At 39.9% G+C, this 21544-nt stretch overlaps 1 protein-coding gene across 2 annotated transcripts in view; it reads right to left on the bottom strand.

Annotated features, from left to right (window-relative positions):
• The window catches only part of ADAM12 (ADAM metallopeptidase domain 12), a gene marked incomplete at both ends in the record, with an annotated part of 185819 nt that overhangs the window by 150136 nt on the left and 14139 nt on the right, over positions 1-21544 (bottom strand). For both annotated transcript variants that reach the window (XM_082308395.1, XM_082308396.1), the window contains one exon: positions 17924-18057. In XM_082308395.1, coding sequence (XP_082164521.1) covers positions 17924-18057 — 134 coding nt within the window. The remainder of the gene's footprint in view (positions 1-17923; positions 18058-21544) is intronic.

Raw genomic sequence — 21544 nt, 5'->3', positions numbered from 1 at the left:
CTGGGGGAAAATAGACCAGACAGTAGCTTGGACACTACGGAAGAAAGCAGCAGTTGTTCGTGCAGCTAAAAGATGAGGAGCAAGTGGAGCTACATGCTGCAAGCTCTATTTTAATTGTTCTTTATGAAACCGGACCTCTTTCCAAGATCTGCTTGTGCAAAACCCAGGCCACCAGAGCATCCCATCATGGCAGAAGACTGACTGTCTGCTGTTCTGGACAGCTTTCAGTTGCCTTTATGTTAACATATCATTCAAACCTATATTTACAATGTTTCCCCCTCTTGTCACTCCATTATTTGTATGAGTCCTGCTCTATTTTGCCTGCCTGCCCCAATACCAGCAGCCAGTGAATTAGCACAGGTAAGAGAGAATAATAAAGATTGCCTGAGACAAGTCTATTTTATGCGGTTTTGCCTGAGCAAACACAGTGAAGCTCTGACAACACACTGATTTAAATGTTGGTAATAGTCTCAATATCTCTGTTTCTTATTTCAGTTTCAGAGGTATTTTTTCCCCCCAGGATTAAACCCCAATGGGGTTTTAAATACAACAGTTTCCCCAGGGATGGGCTATGATACACAGAGTATTTAGGTATTTGCACTAGATGAATTGTGTGCCATATGCTGTTGAATTTCCATCGGCTTTGGAGATTTATTGTCTTTTGAGGGAAAATTCTCACGTTTAGACACAGAGGAGCCTTCCTTTTAGACCTAGAACTACAAACCAACTATCCTTTGTAGCCAAAAAAAAAAAAAAAGGAAAGATAAAATGAAAACAGAAAAATCATATTTTCCAGCTTAGCATTGGGAAGAGTTGGTAACCACAAAAGAGATATATCACTGAGGAGCACTGAGTGAAAAAATCTGTTGAACACCTGAAAATTTCTAACAATAGGCCAACCACAGCATTATCTGCCCCAAACACGCCACGCTCTGCATCCCATCTACTTCCTTCATAGCTACTGACACAAAGCTGCAGAAAAGATATTGGGGGGAAAAAAAAAAAAAAAAAAAAAAAGACTCATGACCAGCTCTGGACTAAACATGTTTTCATTCAGATGATCCTTCAAAAAAAAAAAAAACCAATCCCAAACCCATCACTATGTCTCTGTTCACTGCTAATTAAAAATAAGACAGCTTTGCAACACAGCCCATGTGCTCTACCAGGACTTTACAACTCGAATGTCCCAGAATGTGTTTTGAATTACTTCATGCTTATTGTAAACAGTTGAAATTGTCATCTCAGGATTTGGTCTATTTATGATGCACTGCAATTAAATCCTCTCCTCCCTTCCCCCTTCCTGAAAATCTTTTGAAGCTTTGATGCTTCTCAGCGTAACAGATGACACAGATACGAGTCTGCTGCTGCCACCCAGCATTGTTCATGGCGTTATACTCCCAGAAAGCCATCGAAGGGCCATCGAAGGGCCTCTGGTGATTATTTCTGTGTAACAAGTTTTCCATAAAATCCAGAAAGATATACAAAAGAGACTTCACCCAGCTTTCAGAAGATTGATTTCCCCATGCAAGTTTTGTTTACAATATTTTATAGCGTATACTTTGGAAAGAGGCAATAAGGAAAGTGCCACTACAGGACACAGTCAACAGTTCACATGGACACCATATTTTTTCATAATCTGTCTCAACACAATGACTTATCCATCTTTTTTGAACCTCCAAAATTCCTCAAAGAAAGGATTTCCTCAAGCTATCTGCTGTTTTCTAAAACTGTCTTGCATGTTCATGAGTCTCTATCACTGCTTTAACTGAGCAGTTACGAGGCAGAGATGTGCCACTATCTCCATTTACAGATGAGCAACTACAGCACGGAGAAGCGAATTGATTTGTCCATGATTACATGGCAACTCTGCAGCACAACACAAAATTTAACAAGTTCTTCCAGAGCCGTAACTACTTCCTCCCTAAACCAAAACTCTTTGGGTTATAAATATCCCAACCTCCATGGCATCCTGATCCGCCTCTATGATTTCAGCGTTCATCCTTGAATTAATAATAAAATTTAAAAGAACAAACAAAAGGCTTAACTTCTGCTAGGGCATTTTCTCTTTGCCCAGTTGAGACAGGATTATAGTTAATCTTTTAGTTGTCTATGTATTCTTGAGAGTCTGGTTCTAAGTTGTGCAAAACTAACAATTAGAAGAGAAAGAAAAGCTATGGGGCAATGAAGTCTTCGCCCTAGGCAAGAAACAGAAGTGTTCCCTATGAAGTTTTAATTATTTAAAAACTCAGAAAAATCCAAATCTTATTCTTTGAAATGTAGAGATGGCAAAAGTTTGCAAAGCAGGTTTTTATAAAGGAGAAAGAATGGTCTCCACTTTACATCAAATCATAGAAAATGTGGCTTGTGGGACCTCAGAGGTTCCTGCCCCATGTCAGGATCAACTATACCTCTCTCATTAGCAGATGTTTCTCTGGCTTTTCTGAAAATCAAGTGCACACTGAGAGACTTCAAAGCTTCCCTTCCTCACTAGATGCATGTAAATACATCCTTTTCTCATTATCTTAATTACTGAGCTCTTACTTGCTGCCTTGTAAGGCCATTCTTCTTGTCCCTGCTAGACAGGGAGCATATCTAACAGTGACACAGAAACTACTGACTCCCTCTTACTTTCCTGCAGCCATTCACATACTGGAAGCGTTATCATATCTCCACCCAGCCTCTTCTTCTCTAAGCTGACAGTCCCAGTCCTTTGGTCCTCACCACGGGCCATGGTTTCAGATGTCCAACCATTCCCTGCACTCCATCCTGTGTTCTCCCCGGGTGACCTCTCTCTCTCATTTATTTTAATGGCTGTTCTCCTTCCTGGTAATTATTCAATGGGGATCTAGTATGAAACATGTACAGTCTCCAGGGCTGCAGTCTCCTGTGAGATTCAATGCCTCAGTGGTCTGATCCACAGCCTCCCACCTACACTCACGAGTACTCCAACCACTAGATTATTAATGAACAGATTTGCACCCCACTGTTGCTCTTCAGCCATTCAACACTCCTTTTTTTTTTTCAGAAAGCAAGAAGTTCAACCTTTTGTTGAGGTATGCACCTAAACTACTGAATTACCACTCCTTTACAGCCCTTTAAAAAAAAGCCTTAATGCTGCATATTTAAATGAAATTCAACAACATGAGTGTATGAAACTTTGCCTGTTAAAACATGACATATTGCACCAGACTTCTGGTTTTTGTACTCCTGAGCCGTACAAGTTATCAGAATGCAAAGAGGAAGGCTTCTGGAAAGGTTCATTAGTGTCTCTATAATCATTAGTGTCTCTATAAATAGCAAGTGTTTGACAGATATGGGTACCACTATGTTGTATCGCAAAGCGTTAGCGAACACAGTATGTTTAGAGCAGGACTTTGAAGCACAGGAGCAAGCCAGATTCTTCTGGCAGGTTTAAAAGTGCATATAGTCTTTTTGGAAATTTTCGTCCAGGCTCATCAACATATAAATAGAGAAGGGCTCTGCAGGGGTTCCCCCTACTGTGCCGATTTCCTGAGATAATGAGGGAGGGAGAGTTTTAGAGCCATATCACAAAGTTTAAATGAGAAGTCTTGCTCATCAGAAGACTGAAGAGTTCCAGAGAGGAACTCAGATGGACAACTCATTGAGGTGCATGAGAAAATAACATTTGAGGACTGAATAAATTGGTTACAGTTAGACAAAGAACTAGGAAGAGCAAAGATGCCTTGTGTGTACTCATCCCGTGAGGGACTCCTGAGCAACTGACTCTGAACTGCCTTAGCTGAGGGATGCTGCATTATTCCCTCAGACAACACTTATTTGCTTTTACATAGAGACTCTGTTTGTAAAGAAACCTAAATTTCATGATACATTTGATAAAGAAGGCATATCGACTGCCCTGCCAAAACAACTCAATCAATCAAATTTTAGTTTGCAAATCAAAATTCACAGATAAGAATACCTTGCACATACAAACTTTACCTCAGGCTAAATACATGGGACAAGTTATTTCCTTTCCATATATCAAGGCTGTGACAGTGACATTGCATCAACAGACAAGATACAGCTCCCTAAAATTGAAGAAGCAAATTTGCACATTCTGAGAGATGCAGAGGAATGATTTTGTGGGATAGGTAAAGACAGCGATAAATTGCCATATGACTTCATTTTATGCTGAATAAATTTCTCACTAGCTCACAGTAGACTGTCAGGTGCCAGACAGCACACCAAAACAACAGATCATGAAAGTAATTTCACTATTGCTCTTGAGGAACTTTTGAAACTCTCACTGCTATGACAAGAAAATATACGCATAGAATATAAAAAAACAGAATGCAAAAATGTAAAATGGCATGGTGGCTGCTGAAAAAACAAAGCATACTGTGGTATTTCCAAATCATTTGTCTTGATTATGATGGCTAATGTAAGAATTCACATTTAGCTTAAGTAATGTACCTTGGTGAGACACAGCTTTGTGTTTTACCAGTGATATATTGATTTGTCTTTCACTGAGAAAGATAAAGATTTTGCTGGAAAAACAAACCAACATTGCTTTTGAAGACTTCAAGCAGAGACTGGACTCTTCATCTAACTTGTTTAGTAATGAAGGCTGTGAAGAATTTTTTTATATTTTTGTGCAAAAAAATGTATTCAATCTCCCTTTGTTACCTGCCCAAAATTACTGGCATTATAGGAAATATTGTTCAGCTCTAACACACAATAATGGGGGAGCCCCACCAGACAATTATTTCATATACATCAGCCAAAATGTCTGTAGCAGCTGATCCTGTTGCAATTTTTAAGCTCTTTAATGATGACACAGATAATATCCACACTTTCAATGACTGAATACTGTTTTTATTTCTTTTACAATATGCTTTTTTTTTCCCATTGCCTAGTCCTAAAATTAGAACAACTCTATCTACATATATGAAGTTCATGACATTGGCAAGTATGTTACAAGGACACGCTGATAAGCTCTCTGCTTCTAAATGTAATTCCTTCCTAATAACATATCCTAGCAGAGCAGAAACATTGATAGGAATTTCACTCAATGGTATATCTCTTTCCTCTCAACTACTTGATTTTATGATTTGATTTCAACACAAAATCTTGCTGTAACCTTATTCAGTCATTTTTTCCTCACATATTGTTGCCAAAAATCTTCAAACTGTGATTTAAGAGCTGAATCCTGAGACAAGGTTGGAAACAGAGTGTCTGTCTGTATGTATAGATATAGATAGCAATATAGATATCGATATACCTACTATGTCGATATAGAATCATAGAATCATTTAGGTTGGAAAAGACCTTGATGATCTTAAAGTCCAGCCGTTAACCCAGCACTGCCAGGTCCACCGCTAAACCATGTCCCTAAGCACCACATCTACACGTCTTTTAAATATCTCCACCACTTCCCCGGGCAGCTCGTTCCAATACTTGACAGCCCTTTCAGTGAAGAAATTTTTCCTAATATCCAATCTAAACCTCCCCTGGCGCAGCTTGGGGCCAGCTAGATATAGACATACCTACTGGGAAATTCAGCAATGCGGTGGCAAGGCCTCAGGAATCTCTTTTAAAGAAATGGCTCACATCTAGCTGTCATTCTCTCCATCTCAAACACACAGATTTGGAGAAATTGCTAAATACTAATTCTGTGAAGGCTGAAATTAGAGTTGATTTCAATTCTACACATAGAGATTTCTTTTTAAATTAGTTAATAAAAGATGTATGGAATTGTGTTAAAACTAATAAATTCAATTTTAAAAAATAAATTGATGCTTGATGATTAAATTTCATATTTGAGAGCAGTAAAAATGTACACATGAAAGAAAAATACATAATACACTAAAATATTATTTCTCAAAATGTTCCTTAAAATAAAATGTTTTCACGTCAATGTTAATCTCCCTCAAAGAACGGTGATCATGCTAAACTTGGACTGATTTATATGGCTCATTATATACTATAAAAAACTTAATTAATGTTCTTCATAGTACTTACAAGCTGCTCTTAAATTGCCTCCAAGATTGTAACAGTGAAAATCCTTGTACGCAGCATTGCAACCACTCCTCCTCTTTAATTCTTTGAGAAATAAAATCTTGAAAATATTTCTTCCCTTGTTCTGACGACACATGCGTGATTTATCCACACATGCAAGACAACCCTCTTTCCCCCAGAACAGCAAATCCTTGCTCCCTAAAAGCTGTACAGCAAGAGTACAGATACAAGTAACACTTTTAATCTGAAAAGGCCATTACCAAAATCAAATTGATATGCCATGGCTTGGATTAAATTTTATTCCCATTTTATAGATGGAAAAGGGCAAGACGATAAAGGGAGGATGTTTGACTGTACAAAGCAAACAATTTAGGTTTCCATCTTAAAAAAAACCCCAACTGTTTCTATCCATATCTTAAATTTGCCCTCTGCAACTTGCAGTGTTCCCAGGCTCTTGATGCTTGGTCTCCATAGAGTAGTGGCTTCCTTTCCTCTCTCCCTCCTGTGGGGATCCTGGGAAACAACCACTTTGGTCTGGAGGGCTCCCACAGGTCACAGTTTAAACCAGTCCAGCTCTATTCCCTTTTTTCCTTTATAATCAACATGCCATGTTGCAGTAAGCAATTCTGCACTAAACTCGCAATGAAAAAAGGAGGTCAATATTTTGAAATATCTTTTTGTTGCAATCGAAGCCTTTTACAACCAGAAATGCTAAAGTAATAAATAGAAACTCAATAAAGTATGAAATATAGTACTTTATGTTTAATTACGGGCATTTAAATTGATTTTAATTTCTCTCTGCAGGGTGTACTTTTGGGGTTTGCTTTTGTTTTTTACATATGCCATTCACTTATTCAGAATAATTCACATGCCCCAATGTATCTCAATAGCTACTTCACTAACAAACATGACAACTCTTGGCAATAAAAGGTTAAAATTCACTTTGCCCTCTGACTATAACAGAAATACCTTTGCAAGCTAATGACTGTAACAGGCTGGTCTGTTCCCGAATAAACATTCTAGGGATTTCCTGAGGTGTTGTTTTGTTTTGTCTTTTCTTTTTTTTCCCCCCATCTTTTTAATTGAGGGAAAAGAATTTGGAGGGCACAGCCAGCTTAGATGCTATTTCAGTCAAAAATGTGTATATGTTGTCTTTCTATACACTTTTTAAACTGAAAAAATACATTTACACAGCTTCTGGATATTCATTTTATAGAAAAAAAAAATCTTTAAAGCTTATCCAACTCATCTCCTTCTGCCAGCTTTCCTTGCCAACTCTTTCTTAGTAATGCCAGTAAATGCCAAAAAAAGTCTGGTTTAAACAATGTTTCTGTCTGTTGAAACCAAGAGAAAGGCAGTTTCTGTTGGAGATACTCAATTTAGGGATCCCACTTTTTCTTCTGCTGCTGAAAACGCACCCTGACCATGTCAGTGTGGGCAGAAGGGAGTGTGCAACGTTGAAACAGTAATATGCTAGAAGTTGCTTTGAGGACAAAATTACACAGTTCCTCTTATTGGCTTTTCCCGCAACAGATTCAGTTCCAGAAACTCCCCTCTTCTTTGAAAAAGGCAGATTCAGTATCTGCCAAGGAAACGGTCCTTTTTGGGGCAGGGATACTATGGCTGTTTAGATTAACACATCTAAGAGCTTTTGTCTCATCGGCACTTGCCAGGAGTTGAAGCAGACCTCCTTCAGCAGCGTTTCTTTTTCAGTACAAGATGTACTTAATGTGAAAACATCTAGGGAAAGATGATGGAATGGGTGAAGCTAAAGTAAATAATGTCATCTGAGAGACACCAGTGTAGGATTTCATCCAAGATTGCTGCCCGAAGGAGCCTGCCATCTCCAACACTCACACAAATGAAGTGTGCCGGAAAATAGCATCCACCAGTGTGCAAAAATTAGGCATCTCAATGAAGATCTGCTCCTCCCCTAGCTAGGCAGTGGCTTTGACTAAAAACGTTTGCTCCTGTGCCCGTTTAAGTGGCCTCAGGTAACAAATACAATTCTACTGAATATTAAAATTATCTATAGGCTTCACTTTAAACACACAATGTAAAATGCTGCCACCTCAGAAGGAGGCAAATCACTCCAGACAGTGACAACTAGCTGGGAAGAGTTTGGCAGGTTCACCCCAAAAAGACTATTTTTGTGCAGGACTGCTGAAGCGCTCCTCAAAGCCGTGGTCAGTGGAGAGGGAAGGAGCAAACAAGGAGATGAACCCTGCCAAGAAACCGCCCAGTAGCTCCTGGTGGAGGGAGATGGCCAGAAGAAGAAGAGGGAACAAGTTCATTCAGCAGAAGCAAAATAAGGTTGGTCCTAAGGCAGGAGACACAGTAAGGGCAAAGGAATGAGGGCAGGACTGAAGAGCACTTCATTTCCTGAGAGTGATTCAAACTTCAGAGGAAACAACATATTAGCATCCTGGGAGTTGGGGCAGAGGATGAAAAGGCAATGACAAAGTCAGAGCTGGAGATCTAAATGAAGCTTAATGCATTCTGGTTTGCTGAGGAGCAACGAGGGGGGACAAGACCCCTCCTTGGATTCAGCGGCCCCGTCAAAGTGACCATGTGTGTCTAATTGCTGTATCAGGTTGAGCAAACACATCCTTCAGTGCAACCAGTATCACGAGCAGATTTATCATTACACTGACCAGAAATATCACGAGCACATCCTTGCAGGACAGGGATGGGATAAGTCCAGTAAAATGCCTGCAGACTCTGGCAGCACCCCCACCACACGCACACGTCATACAAATGGAAATGCATCGCACAAATTATCACCAAATGCATTTCGTCTCTAGTCTCACTGAGCTTCATCACTCCACCTTGTCTACAATGCTGTAAATTGCAATCGTTTTGTTAAATTAAGCTTTGAAAGCTCAATTATACTTTAAAACTGTGTCCTTGAGGAAAGACACTGCACAAAAGGGACACACAATTTCCTCAAGATAGAAATTGAACACAAACGTTCTGCTATGATATCAAAATGATACAGATCATTTTTACCTCATCTACACAAGCTTTTCAAAAACAATGGGCAGATTTTTTGGCAGTCATTTTATTTCTAGAAAAATAGCAACTCTCTGAAATCCTTTTATTGTCAAGATTACTACTGCATTTAAAAAAGGCTTATCAATCCTAATTATTTTTTTTTCTTATCGAGCTTTAAACTGCATATAACCTCTATGGTTTCTCGTTACAATTCTGAGAAATGAGAAGTATTTCTATAGAAGAGGTAAATCAACAGGGGTTTGAGTAAATCATGTTGAAACAGAACTATAATTCAACAACAAAGGCATCAGGCTTGTTAACAATAGGACTCAGTGGATCGACCAGCTAAATTTACCTCTTCATCCCTAAAATATACATTGAGTACAATTCAATTTGCTAGGGCTTCCTGAGGTAAGGGTCTTTGTCACAGCGTATGTCAGCAGCTCTTAGTTTCCATGGTCTTCCCGTGCTCAGAGGACTTTAGTCCTTGGGAAGGCCCCAGGTTCTGCTGCTGTTACCTGCAAGCCCTCAAACAACTCCTTGCAGGAGCTGAACACTCCCTATACCAAGAGCATGCGGCGGGGAAGAGCCTGCTGTAGGAATTGCATTGTGTTCGGTTTGACTCAAGGGAATCACAATAACAATTAAGAACAAGGGAGATTCTCCTTTTGCCTGTAAAAAAATGATCACATGCTCACAGCTGGAAAGCGAAGTATTATTTTAATCCAACACTGAAATTCATACCTTACGCTCACAAGATCTGTTGCAAGAGACATGAAATAGCCAAGTATAAGCTAAATTAATTCAATATGAAAATGCCTCAGTACAAGCACATTACAAACCCAGCATAATGCTGCATAATTGCAAGAACTTAGTTTTAGATTTTAATACCACGTTAAAGGGTTGCTAGCATTAACTGCATCATTAAGATCAAAATATTTTTTCCATTTTATTATGGAAAGTATGATCTGTTTGTTTGGGTTTTTTTTAAATCCCAAGCTGCAAACTCGTGGTAAAGAACATCGCTTCAGCCCCGTCACCTTACGGGGGAACGTATGAATGGATTCCTCAAGCTCCAATCTGAGACACTACCTCATAGCTGGTGTGTCACAGGCAGCAAATGCAACAAAGCACTTCTGCAGAGTCCCCTCCGATACAATTGCTGGCAGGGGGAGGCCGGGTGGTACGGGCAGACAGAGCTCGCCCAAGACTATTATATCACTGGCGATCTTTACTGGCCAAGTATGACAAAATTCCTCCCAACAGCTCAGCGGGATACAAGCTCATGAAAGGGACTTTCACCCTATTGCAGGCTCCAAGATGCTGAGGGGGGTGGTGGTGGTGTCTGCTGGATGGTTAATATAAAACTCTGCATTTTCTGTTTATTGAGGCAGCAATCTCTCAATAATATCTGCTATTTATATTGCGCATAAACTATTGCACAAAACTTTACAAAAACTTAACACACTGTATCACTTAAGCTAAAAATGAAATGGACCGTTTTCTGGGATGAATCCCAATTGCTTAACACTTCCCAGTATGCCCAAACGTTTCAGGCAGGAAATGAATACTAGTATATCTCATTGAAACTAGGGCACTGATTCAGTGCAGACAGAGAAAAGAATTTCCCCTACTCAATCACCAACACAAAGATTTTATTGGTGGTCCCAGCTCCAGGAATTTCTCAAGCCTGTAGCTGCTATGTAAGATCCAGCAAGTCCCTAGAACCAGGATAGACCTACCGATGTTTCTAAGAAATTTCATAAATTAAATGATGAGATTGATCGATTGGCTAAACACGGGTATGGGGCTGGCTGAGAAGCAGCAAACATGTCTCCTTCATGAGGATCCCCTCTTGCACAAGACAAGGTGAGAGGATGGCTTTAAGCTGATTTTGCTCACCCAGTGAAGCAATCCAGCCCTACTAGCGTAGTCACAGACATTGAACTGAGAACCAGAGGAGATGACACACTCCCTTTCCTAATAGCTTCCATGCAAAAATTATGCCATTTCTGAATTAAACACATGCAGAAGAGTTATTAAATAATAGAGCATATTTGAACTAATTAGTCCTCACTGTGGCCCTACAAGGCAGGGGCACAGGTATAATAAAAAGCAAAAGAAATAACAGATTGTTTACTAGGCTGTTAAATTAATGACTACCAGGTTACTAATTAAAGGCTGAAGGAGCAGATCTCGCAGAGAATTTTACCGAGGATTAGTGCAGTTTCTCACACCGCTGAGGCTGCCTGTGCCAAGCTACATTCCCAGCTGATGACACAGCCTTAGCAGCATGCACAGCTCTGCCTCTTATATTCGATACTCATGAGTCATAAAAATATGGAGAGGACTATAAATTCTGTTTATGCCTCTCTCTCTTAAGATATGTAAAACAACTATGTAAAAGAGCTATGAAAGCTGTCCTCTCAGTCTTCAAAGCCTTGTTTAAGCAGCACTGTATGATTCCTCTTAATACAATTGTCTGGAAGTCTAAACTTTGGTAATTATTTCAAACGAAAAAGAACAGCAGGAGGCTCTGTTGAAGGGAATATAAACAATTATCACTTGCACGAAGGCTATGCCAGTTATGAAATAAACTTGAATGGGTTTGCTCTTGAAAACACTGAGCACTAAATTAATTATCTGCCATAGCAGGCCTCTCAGTTGTACTCCATACGTCAAACCCTATGCTAGAGTCACGTGAGAACACCAAGAGGTGCAGCAAAGAGCAGAAATGTGAACTGGCACAGAGATCTTGTTAAATCGGGGTCTTTCTAATGGGTACACCAATAACTTCATAATAATACTGACGCTGGTGTGCACACCATAGCAGGATGATAGACTGGACTCTGATAAGACTGTGCCTGTTCTGCCAGTTTACAAGAGAAATGCAGTAATGCAAGAGCATAAAGATGGGATCAAATGGTTAAGTCTCATCTCTGCTTGGCAGTTTCGAATATGGTCTTGAATCTCCAGCATTATTCCTGTGACTTTTTAACAAATTTAAAGTTATTTCTTGTTCCTTCCAATGATTTTTTTGTTTCAATGGCAAAGATCCCTATTTCTGTAGGTGTTGAGTTAGACTCTTACAGTAAAGGCATGAAAAAAATGTAAAAAGGTGAAAAGAATCAGTGTAACATCCAATGCACTTGATAAATCTGAAGAATCATAAAGATAACTAACAACTGTCAGAGCACAGGATGCTTTTACAGATAGTGGAGAATTTCACATTGAGGTTCAAGTAATCAGTGTCCAAAATGACACACAGATAATCAAGATTCTGATGTTTGTTTATGAACGCAATCCATAACACAATACTTCACGAACGAGGCAGGCAGAAATGCAAAAGCTACTTCTTTGCAAGCTCAATGAGATGCAATGCATGCTAAGCAGTAAAAAATGGTAATTTTCTGCCACTTTACATGCAGAATCTTTTGAGCTGTGACAACCATACAGTTAAAAAACAGAAGAAATATGGTCTAAGTATGTATTTATAGCGGGCCTTCATCTTTATCTTTGCATTTCATTGCTAGAGTTTATATTCAAAGTATAACACAACACCAAGAAAAAAAAAAAAGTGTTGCTACAAGGAAAGGAAATCTGTCATCTCATCTTTCTTTTCTCCTTTTTTGAAAACACTTCTTTAAGATTTCAATTTGCAAACCTGTTTTATAACACCCCAGCCAAAGGAAGGAAACTGATTCACACTAGCTCAGAATCTGGCCTTGAAAGCTTAGACTTGGTGAAGCGGTTTTAATGTTCTCTGAATCCATCTCCCCCCTCCCAAAGGGAAATGAATTTCTGATTTATTTGGATTTAAAAGTCATCAGTGTTGGAGTCATAGCTGTTCTTCATCAGGGAGCCCTCTGCAGGTCTTCCCATCCTCTCTGCCCACCATGGGCATCTTTCTTTTCCTTCACTTTTCTCTAACCCTAACAGCAACAGATACAAATCTCCTGGTGTGTGGAAAGCCATCCAGCATCCGCCACCAAACGAGAGGTTTAACTCTCTGCAAGGTGAGGGAGAGGTTGCTTTTCCCATATACTTTTTATATATTGAGGTCAGTGGCAGTACTTTAAAAGAGTCATAGAATCGTTAAGGTTGGAAAAGACCCTTAAGATCATCGAATCCAACCGTTAACCCAGCACTGCCAAGCCCACCACTAAACCACGTCCCTAAGCACCACATTTGAACAGCTTTTAAATACCTCCAGGGATGGGGACTCAACCCCTTCCCTGGGCAGCCTGGGCCAGGGCCTGACAGCCCTTTCGGTGAAGAAGTTTTTCCTAATATCCAACCTAAACCTGCCCTGGCGCAGCTTGACGCCATTTCCTCTTGTCCTATCACTTGTTACTTGGCAGAAGAGACCAACCCCCACGTCACTACAACCTCCCTTCAGGTAGCTGTAGAGAGCAGTGAGGCTCACGGTGATTCAAGTGGATTAAGGGTCTAATCCTTGCCAGGTAGATTATGTACATCTACTTTCTCATAGTTAATTATTTTTAAGAAGTTACACAGCAAAATTTGCTCATTGTCCTCTAGACATCACCCAAATTTAATGTTAAAAACCAAACTCTCTGCACCATTTGAAAGCAACCTGGACTGGCAACTTGCAAACTCAAAGCAACCTAAAGTATTTCAGGGCTTTCCAGCTTCTCATGTGGCTCTTCAGAAACCATGCTCAGCTCCATGCTGCCTGGCTACAGGTCCTTCAGTACCTGTCCTGGTTCAGCTAGATTCAAATTTGTCTTTACGAATGGCAATCGCAGCGTGACTGGAGCATACACCTATGTATGGAGCAGTTTAATATTGCACTTAGGCAGATACAGAGATCAGAATTACAAAAGTATGTGCATAAGCATCAAAAGGAGAGTTGCACCTAACTTGCTCGTATACTTCTAGAAACCTCAGAGGATTAAATCTTTCAAAGCACTTGATCAGCCTCGTGAGTATATTGGAGTCCTTGCACGTGCCAGCAATGGCATTATAGATGCTGCACAGCCAAGACTGGAGAAAAACCCCACACCTGAGTGACAGATGCCACAACCTGAGGACTCCATGTTTACTTGCATAATCGATCATATCATATATGCACAAAATGCTTTCAGTTTCCCAGAAACTTAATGCATTTTAAGCTCTGGACTAAGCCCTGGATACAAAGCCAACTTCCTTAATGACTCTGTCACTCCAGGAGAATGAGTGTCAGCTCAGGGCAATGCCACACTGGGATCCCCCCCAGCATTACAGCTATTTCATCTCTGCCCTGGATGGTCTCTGGCAGACAGCGTTTCCCCACAGGTACGACCTTTTAAGTATAGAAATGGAGCCAAGAAATCCTTAATGCCCACGTGAAATGCTTCCTGCCTAGCGCTCGTCTCTCCAAGAGAAGGCACGTGCTTCAGGCTCTGCTCTAATGCAACCAATGTTACCTGACCTACAGCTCCTGTGATACAGCGATCTGGCACACATTAACCAGCGTGTGTCCCTAACAGGGTGTGAGGGTAAAAGCTGAAGCCAAACAGATGGTCCTCTAAAAATCTTCCCTAAAGTGCTCTGTGTACTAAAACATCACTTACCCAACTTTCATCAAACTTGGCTTGATTTGCAAGTCTCAAGCCAAGTTTGAAGAAAAATATTCAGCTGGAAACATGCAGGGAAAGGAGTCTTTTTCCTGCACTCAAATAATATAAAAATGAAGCAATTTTGTTCAAACCTTAGAAAAATTCAAGAAAAAGAGAACCCAACCCTCTTGGGTTCAAACCACGCACTGGGAAAAAAATCAACACCGAATGCAAAGTGATGAACAAATGAAAGAGAGAAGTGGAAGGAGAACTGGAGCTATAATGTATAATGACCTATCAACACATTCTATAATGCACACAAAATTTCAGCAAAGACGGAAATCACATCTGCACGGAATATGGGCAGCTATTGTTTGAAAGCACAGAGCAACATTGCACAACACTTCAGGGTCCTGATTTTGCTGCCACCCGCCCACAAATACAGTTACTCATCAGTAGTCCTGACTAGCAACTGGATACTCAAAATAGTAGCCACTAATTTTAGCAGCGTGTTCAGGATTAGCAACGGAATATTATATCCAGTTACTAAAAGAATTTAACTGGGCACCATTAAAATATTCCAAGAAAATGATCTAAATTTTCTGAATTCAACAAAAGATGCCAGGAGAAATGTTAACAACCACTAACTAGATGAACAGCATCATACAGTTGCAAAAACATACATGCATTTCCATAGTAACTTCTCTCAAGTATACACATTTTATGTTTTAAATGTGCTTCACTATATAAAGTGTTTGCATGAGCACATGCATCTTTTTAAACAAGAAAGAAGTAATAGCATTTCTGAAATAACACTACCACAAGGAGATCCTAGTCTTGGTCTCTTGTAACTTCAACTTGGGTCAGAGAGCAGCGAGAAAATCGATCTGCCCAGTAAGTGATCCCAGTAAGTTTGTTTCTCTCCAGAAACAAAACACTACTTTTATACTTAGGGAAACCCAAATTCTTTAAATATAATTTGATTACATGTCTGATTTTAAAATTGTATTTTTCATACCATTAATTTGAACTGTCATTCTTAGGAAGTACCTATATCATTAGATGTCCTTGAAAAAGTACACCCTAACTGTATTAAAGTAAAATCAGGTTATAGCTAAGTAACTTTTTTTTTTTTCTTCTCAGTCAATGTAATTTTATTGCTGCTGGTGAGCAGGTCTGTGTGTTTGTGCGATTAGACAGTGTGACTAGTTTCAGCTTTTTTGCTTCTGCTCTGCACAGTGTACTGCCTAGATGGCCCCCGACGAGAAAGTCATTAGCTTAATAGTAATTCCTGACAGATTCTGAATGAGATATTCCAACAGATATTGCAGTGACTCCTGGGGTAAATAAAAGGACAGTTTTATCTTCAAGATGGGAAAGAAAGAGTACGCTACACTAAATGACTAGCGTGGTTTCTCAGGGACTAATTGTTAAGCAGGAGTATTTACGATCAAAGGATTGGAGAATGGGGCTATCATTGCAAGGCAATTATCTATACACAAATAACTTTAATACTTTGGCATTTTTATAACCACTACATTATTTATTTTATTATATATTCTATTGCAATACCATTCCCCTGGTTACAAGTACACAGTACTTCATCCTTTTTTTTACTTCATATAAAATTAAAATAAAACGGAGGAACACTTTGAAATGAGTTGAAGAACAATAGGTCCTATTTAACCATCAAATACAGCAGTATTTAACTTTTGTGTGTTTGATCAATATTTATGTGACAAGCTATTCATTACTCTTCTCCTCTACCAGTTTAATGCCGTTGTTCTTCCCACAGCCTGATCTGCACTTTTGTGTATTTAATTTATAACAGTTTCCATGGAAAAGAAGTATTCAAAGAAAAAAGTGCTGATACAGCACGTGGATCTTTCTACCAAACCACAAATCTTTTCTAATGTTCATCTTAAACTGAAAGCAATTCTGGGAAACAAATTAATGATATAAATCACATTATCATTACTCACATAAAGATACTCTGTTGTAATTCTTTCAGAAAGCTACAGTGAGTAGCTAAAAGAACTCTATATGGAGAATGCCTGTTTCTAATTAAATGCTCTAAAAATAGAGTTGCACATACATCTAGGACCAAGCCATCTGTGTTATCTCCCTAAGATAAGCTATTATACACCCACAATGATATCCCTTTCATCACTGCAGCTATTCAAAACTAGGACTGGCCCTTCTTTCCCATTTAGGAAGGGAAAAAGAAAAAGGAAGCAAAATTTTAATGCAGACAAGATTTTTTGGAAGTCAGATCCCTTGTTTTGAAATCTCTTTTCACACCTACTTCTGTCAATCAGCAGCATGATTCAAAGCCATGTCCCGCGAATGGTGGCAGTAGTCAAGTAGGATTTCTCCATGAAACGCTTTCCCAATGCAGCAGAGAAAGCTGTTTGTAATGGGCTGTCTGGGCTGTTCGCATTGTTTGTGTGTGATGTTTTTTGCTTGTTTGTTTTCCTTCTTTTTTTGTGGTTTTTTTTTTTTAAAAACTATTTAAAATTTAACTTTTTTCTCCTCATTCTGACAATTAAAAGAACAATATAAAAAGTAACCTGGAATAAAACTGGACCTGAGTCAGAAAGGTTGGGTAAGAGATTCCCATGACATCTTTGGTGATAATAAACAACAACCTGTCTTCATACTTCAAGCAGGAGACCAAGAAGACAGAAAACAGCCCTATTCTCCTAAAAACAGCTAGCCATATTATCAGCCAATGTCTGAGGGGAAAAAAAGGAGGAAAGCTTATCAGGGCCTGTCAAGAGAAGGAAACAAGCCCTGCTTAGTCAGAGCCAGGGATAGATTATTCCCTCGTTAGGCAAAGGGAAAGCAGAGTGTGAAGGGAGACTCGGCCCCGACTCCCTCCGCAGTACGTGGGATTGCATTTGGGGGCCATCTCCCATGACGGGCTCCAGGTAATGCCTCAGGCTGCAGTCAACGAAGCAACATTATTTACACCTTTCCTTAAAGTTCTTGCTGTCAGACTGTATTTAATCAAATATTTGTTGTATTTGCCCCCCCTCCAGTTTTGGGGCTGTTTTGCTGTTGTATGATGTACATCTCAAGTTGTATGATGTACATCTCAAGTAATGTATGTTAACCTGTTTAAAAAAAACTATTTCGCTTTAAGCTTCCATTTCTGCCATCAGAAATAAGAATGCCACTTTACAATAAAAAAGTATTAATTTCAACCAAAAAGACCTTATCCATTTTCATAAATTAGGTAAGTAACAATTTTAGACAGCAGACTCTCTACAAAAATATAAAAAATACGCTTATAACAGATATGATGAAAAAAGTGCATTTACCTTCCCCTAAAGCCTTCCAATCGTTATACATCTTACAATAAAATAACAGGCAAAATGAAGACTAACCTTTGAATAAATGCCATTTACCGGTCTCCACTGTTCTCCATTCAAAAGGAAGGGAACGGTTATCTCATAATCTTTTGACTGGTCCTTTGGCATCTGCTGTCTCGAGGACTCCAAATTGCTGTCCACATTCTCACCTAGGGACAGGGAGAAGCACTTCATGTTAGTCGAGAACAGCATCTGACAACATGAACCTTGTTATTTAAGACACCTGGCAGCATATTTCAAAGGGAAATAATTTAGGAAAAGATTAAACATTAAAACGTTGTGGGCTCATACTGTCGGTGTCAAAACCTACACAAATTTCGAAGAGAGCGGTGGTTCTGGGAGAGAAGTGTCGAGGTGATTTCCAACGTTGATTAGATGGTGCATTAATGTAGCAGCCGCAGACAAAGACTGCACATAAGGAGTAGAGATACCAGGATGCAAAGATAAGGAGTTGGGACGCAAGACTTACTTAAATAAAAAAATTTGGAGAGGTATTGGCACCACTATTTAAAGTGTTACATTAATAATCATTCCAAGAGTTTGGATTCTTTTTTCCACTGAAGACGATACGAGAGGGGAATGCAGTAGGTAGCGGTCTTTTCAGTGTCATCATTGAGGGCAAGCAAGCTGCAGGGATTTAGAAGACACAAGATTTTATCAGGACTATTTTTCTGTAATTAAGGTAAGAAATTAGCCTTGACCATTCCACTCCCCGATCCCTCTTCCCAGATACAGTTGCACTGGATCAGATTCACATCAGTGGTGGTAGGAGGGAGGACAGTGCCGTGAGGGGGTAACTGGAGCCCTACCCTCTCTGGGGTGAACACACCTTGCGGTTGCATGACACAGGCTCCCTAAGGGCAGCCGGTGATCCCAGATCTTCCCTTATGTCCTTCCCCCTTCTTTGGTGGGGTCAGCTGGTCCTCACACTTTGCAAGTTGGAGTCACAACATAGACGTAACAACCCGCTTTGGGGTTCCTGAAAGCTCCAGGTTTATTGTACACAGCAGATTTACCAGGTTTAATCCTCAGTATTTTACTATCCGCCAAACACTTCTTAATGCACCATCTTACTCCGCTAAACATGGAAATGTGCAGTTGTACTCCATTTTAACAAGTCTGAACTGTGTACAACAAAAGACTGAATATTTACTTAGCAGCCTCAGCATTTCTATATGAACGTGCAAGGAGGTCATGAAGTGCTGAGAACCCCGTAACATCAAGGATGCACGTTCTCATTAGTGTGGAAAAAAAAAAGTCTGGAAGAGAATATAAACTCTCACTGAAAGAATGCTCTACTCCTACACAGTCAGATGACTTCAATTCATACTACAATGTCAAAAAGCTATTTGCATGCAACATTTATCAAGTGTTTTTCCTCTCACTAAACATACTAATGGTATTATGCCTGTCAAAGCAGAGTCCTAAAAACCAGTATCATCGTACAAGAGCTGGAAATGGTATTGAGACTAAATCTCAATGAGAAGATAGGGATGGCTTCCAGGTGCCATGGGACAGTCAAAACGCTGGTGGGGTTTGCCACGCTCTTGACCTACCACCACACCGAGCCCTCTGGTGCACTTGGACCCCAGGAGGATGAGATCTGAGTCTTCACAGGTGCTCTAGAAATTAGTCCATCCTCCATTAAGATGGAGAAAGGCCAATGTTACCTGTCTTCCTCCTTCCCCCCATTGCCTTTGTGCTAGGAGGTGCAGGGAGAAGGTGATGGGGCAGCGTTTTAGCAGCTCAACCACGGCTCAGGGCTGGACCATTCTATGGCAGAGAAGAGCTGTAGGTTCAGACCTGCCCACACAGCCCAGTGCTCAGTACTGCCATCCCAGTGACCTGACCTGCCATCTCTGGTCACCTAACGCTCTCTGAGGATCAAGAGCTCTGTTTTAGGCAGAATGAGCCCAATTTAGTCACTGTCAGAATTAGTTTAAAAACATCTACACAGTCATTAGTGTTAAGGTGAAGTGAGAGGAAGACAAGTTCAGTATTTTCCATGCTTTTAAAAATACGACACTTTCCCTAAACCAGCAAAAAAAAAACCAAAACCACTAAGATAAAAAGATAAAGTATATTGGGGAGAGGAAAGTTGCTCGTTATACGGGTGTTCCTGTAGAGAAAGGGTTCTCACCCCACCCTCAGCACAGCCCAAGCCCAAGTGCCAGGGGTCTGGGAGCGTCAGCCCTTGGAAGGGATGCTCCAAACCCTGCACACAATTGGGTTCACCCCCCATGGAAGCATAGGAGATACCATATCATCTGCCTAGGAGGGTCTAGACAGAACCTCACAGCTCTGTATTCTGATTATCAGGCATGAAGCTCCCTGCACAAAACAGAAATTTATGAAGCATATCTCAGAGAAATGAGAAAAGTTTGGCTCTAAACCTGATTTTTTTTTTTCTTGGCTCACTAGAGCAGTCTCAACTATATGAATTAAATGACTCAGGCCCTTCTATTATTTTGTAGGATTTGCACTCTGAAAGTTTCATGAAATCTAAATTTTAAGAAACCCTATGAGCATACTTTTCCTCCCACAGATGCACTGTCTGCATTGCTTCCACGCAGTCTTACACCATGGAGCTGCAACTAGATATCAGGAAGCATCAAAGCCTTCCTGGTACTCCTACATGTGCAAGTTGTCTTTCTTATTAACTCTGCAAAGCATTAATATCACAACATTACCCGAAACAGAAGAAAAAGGAGAGGGGGAGGGATCAGCATTTGTGCACAGATGTGTTATTCCTTCATTACATGGCGTGGTCCAGAAAGTGCAACCGCTATAAAAATATCACGGGAAAAGGGAACAATATCTACACAAAGTGCGGTTCAATTTTGCCACACCTATTCTATCATGACAAAGTGATGCTTGTGGTGCATAACAAAGTGAGGTTACAATAAGCAAATTTAATCTTACACACATGCTTATTTATCTGCACATTGAAACTGCATATTGTGCAGAAGCATTGATAGTCTGGAGACAGACATCAAGACAGGTTTATAGGCAGCAGTTATATCTTTATTGGAAAAGATAATTTATTTGGGGGAAACAAAGCAGACAAGCTTTAGGGTTTGCAAACTCTTCTGAAGCCATAGCATTTATAAAACACGAGATCAATTTCTGTCTAGTTGCCTTCCTTCAGCCAAATATTTTGCTGCTTATCTGAATGTTTTTATTTAAATTATTGGGTGTGATAAAAATCACAGCTTCCTGCAGAAGGCGGAGAAAGCACTGCAGCCCAGTCACAGGGCCTCATTCTGAAGAGCACTTGGGCACATGCTTAATATTATGCACTTGCTTAACTCCCAACTGCCCTCAGTGTGATATATGCACATTACAATTTCTTTTGTAAATCAAATAACGATGTTTTTCTCATTTAAGCTCATTGTATTTATGTACTATGTATATTTCTGAAAGACTAGAAAATAAAGAAACCTGTAGAACTGATAGGTAAACTCTAGGTCAGTCTTTAAATATAAAAGTAGGGGGAAGATAAAAAGGCAGATCCTTTAAATAGGATTCTGCAGCCTGATTGCAAAGCTTCAAAGAACACATTGCGGAAAACAAGAGATCACAGCCAACGAAGAGCGACCCACACGTATCCATCTGAGGTGGGAAGGATGACTAAAG

This window comes from Platalea leucorodia (genome assembly GCF_965183815.1).
Source record: "Platalea leucorodia genome assembly, chromosome: 4".
Taxonomy (NCBI): Eukaryota; Metazoa; Chordata; class Aves; order Pelecaniformes; family Threskiornithidae; genus Platalea; species Platalea leucorodia.
The sequence above is the reverse complement of the archived record's forward strand: the minus strand, read 5'-3'. Positions and strand labels throughout refer to the sequence as shown.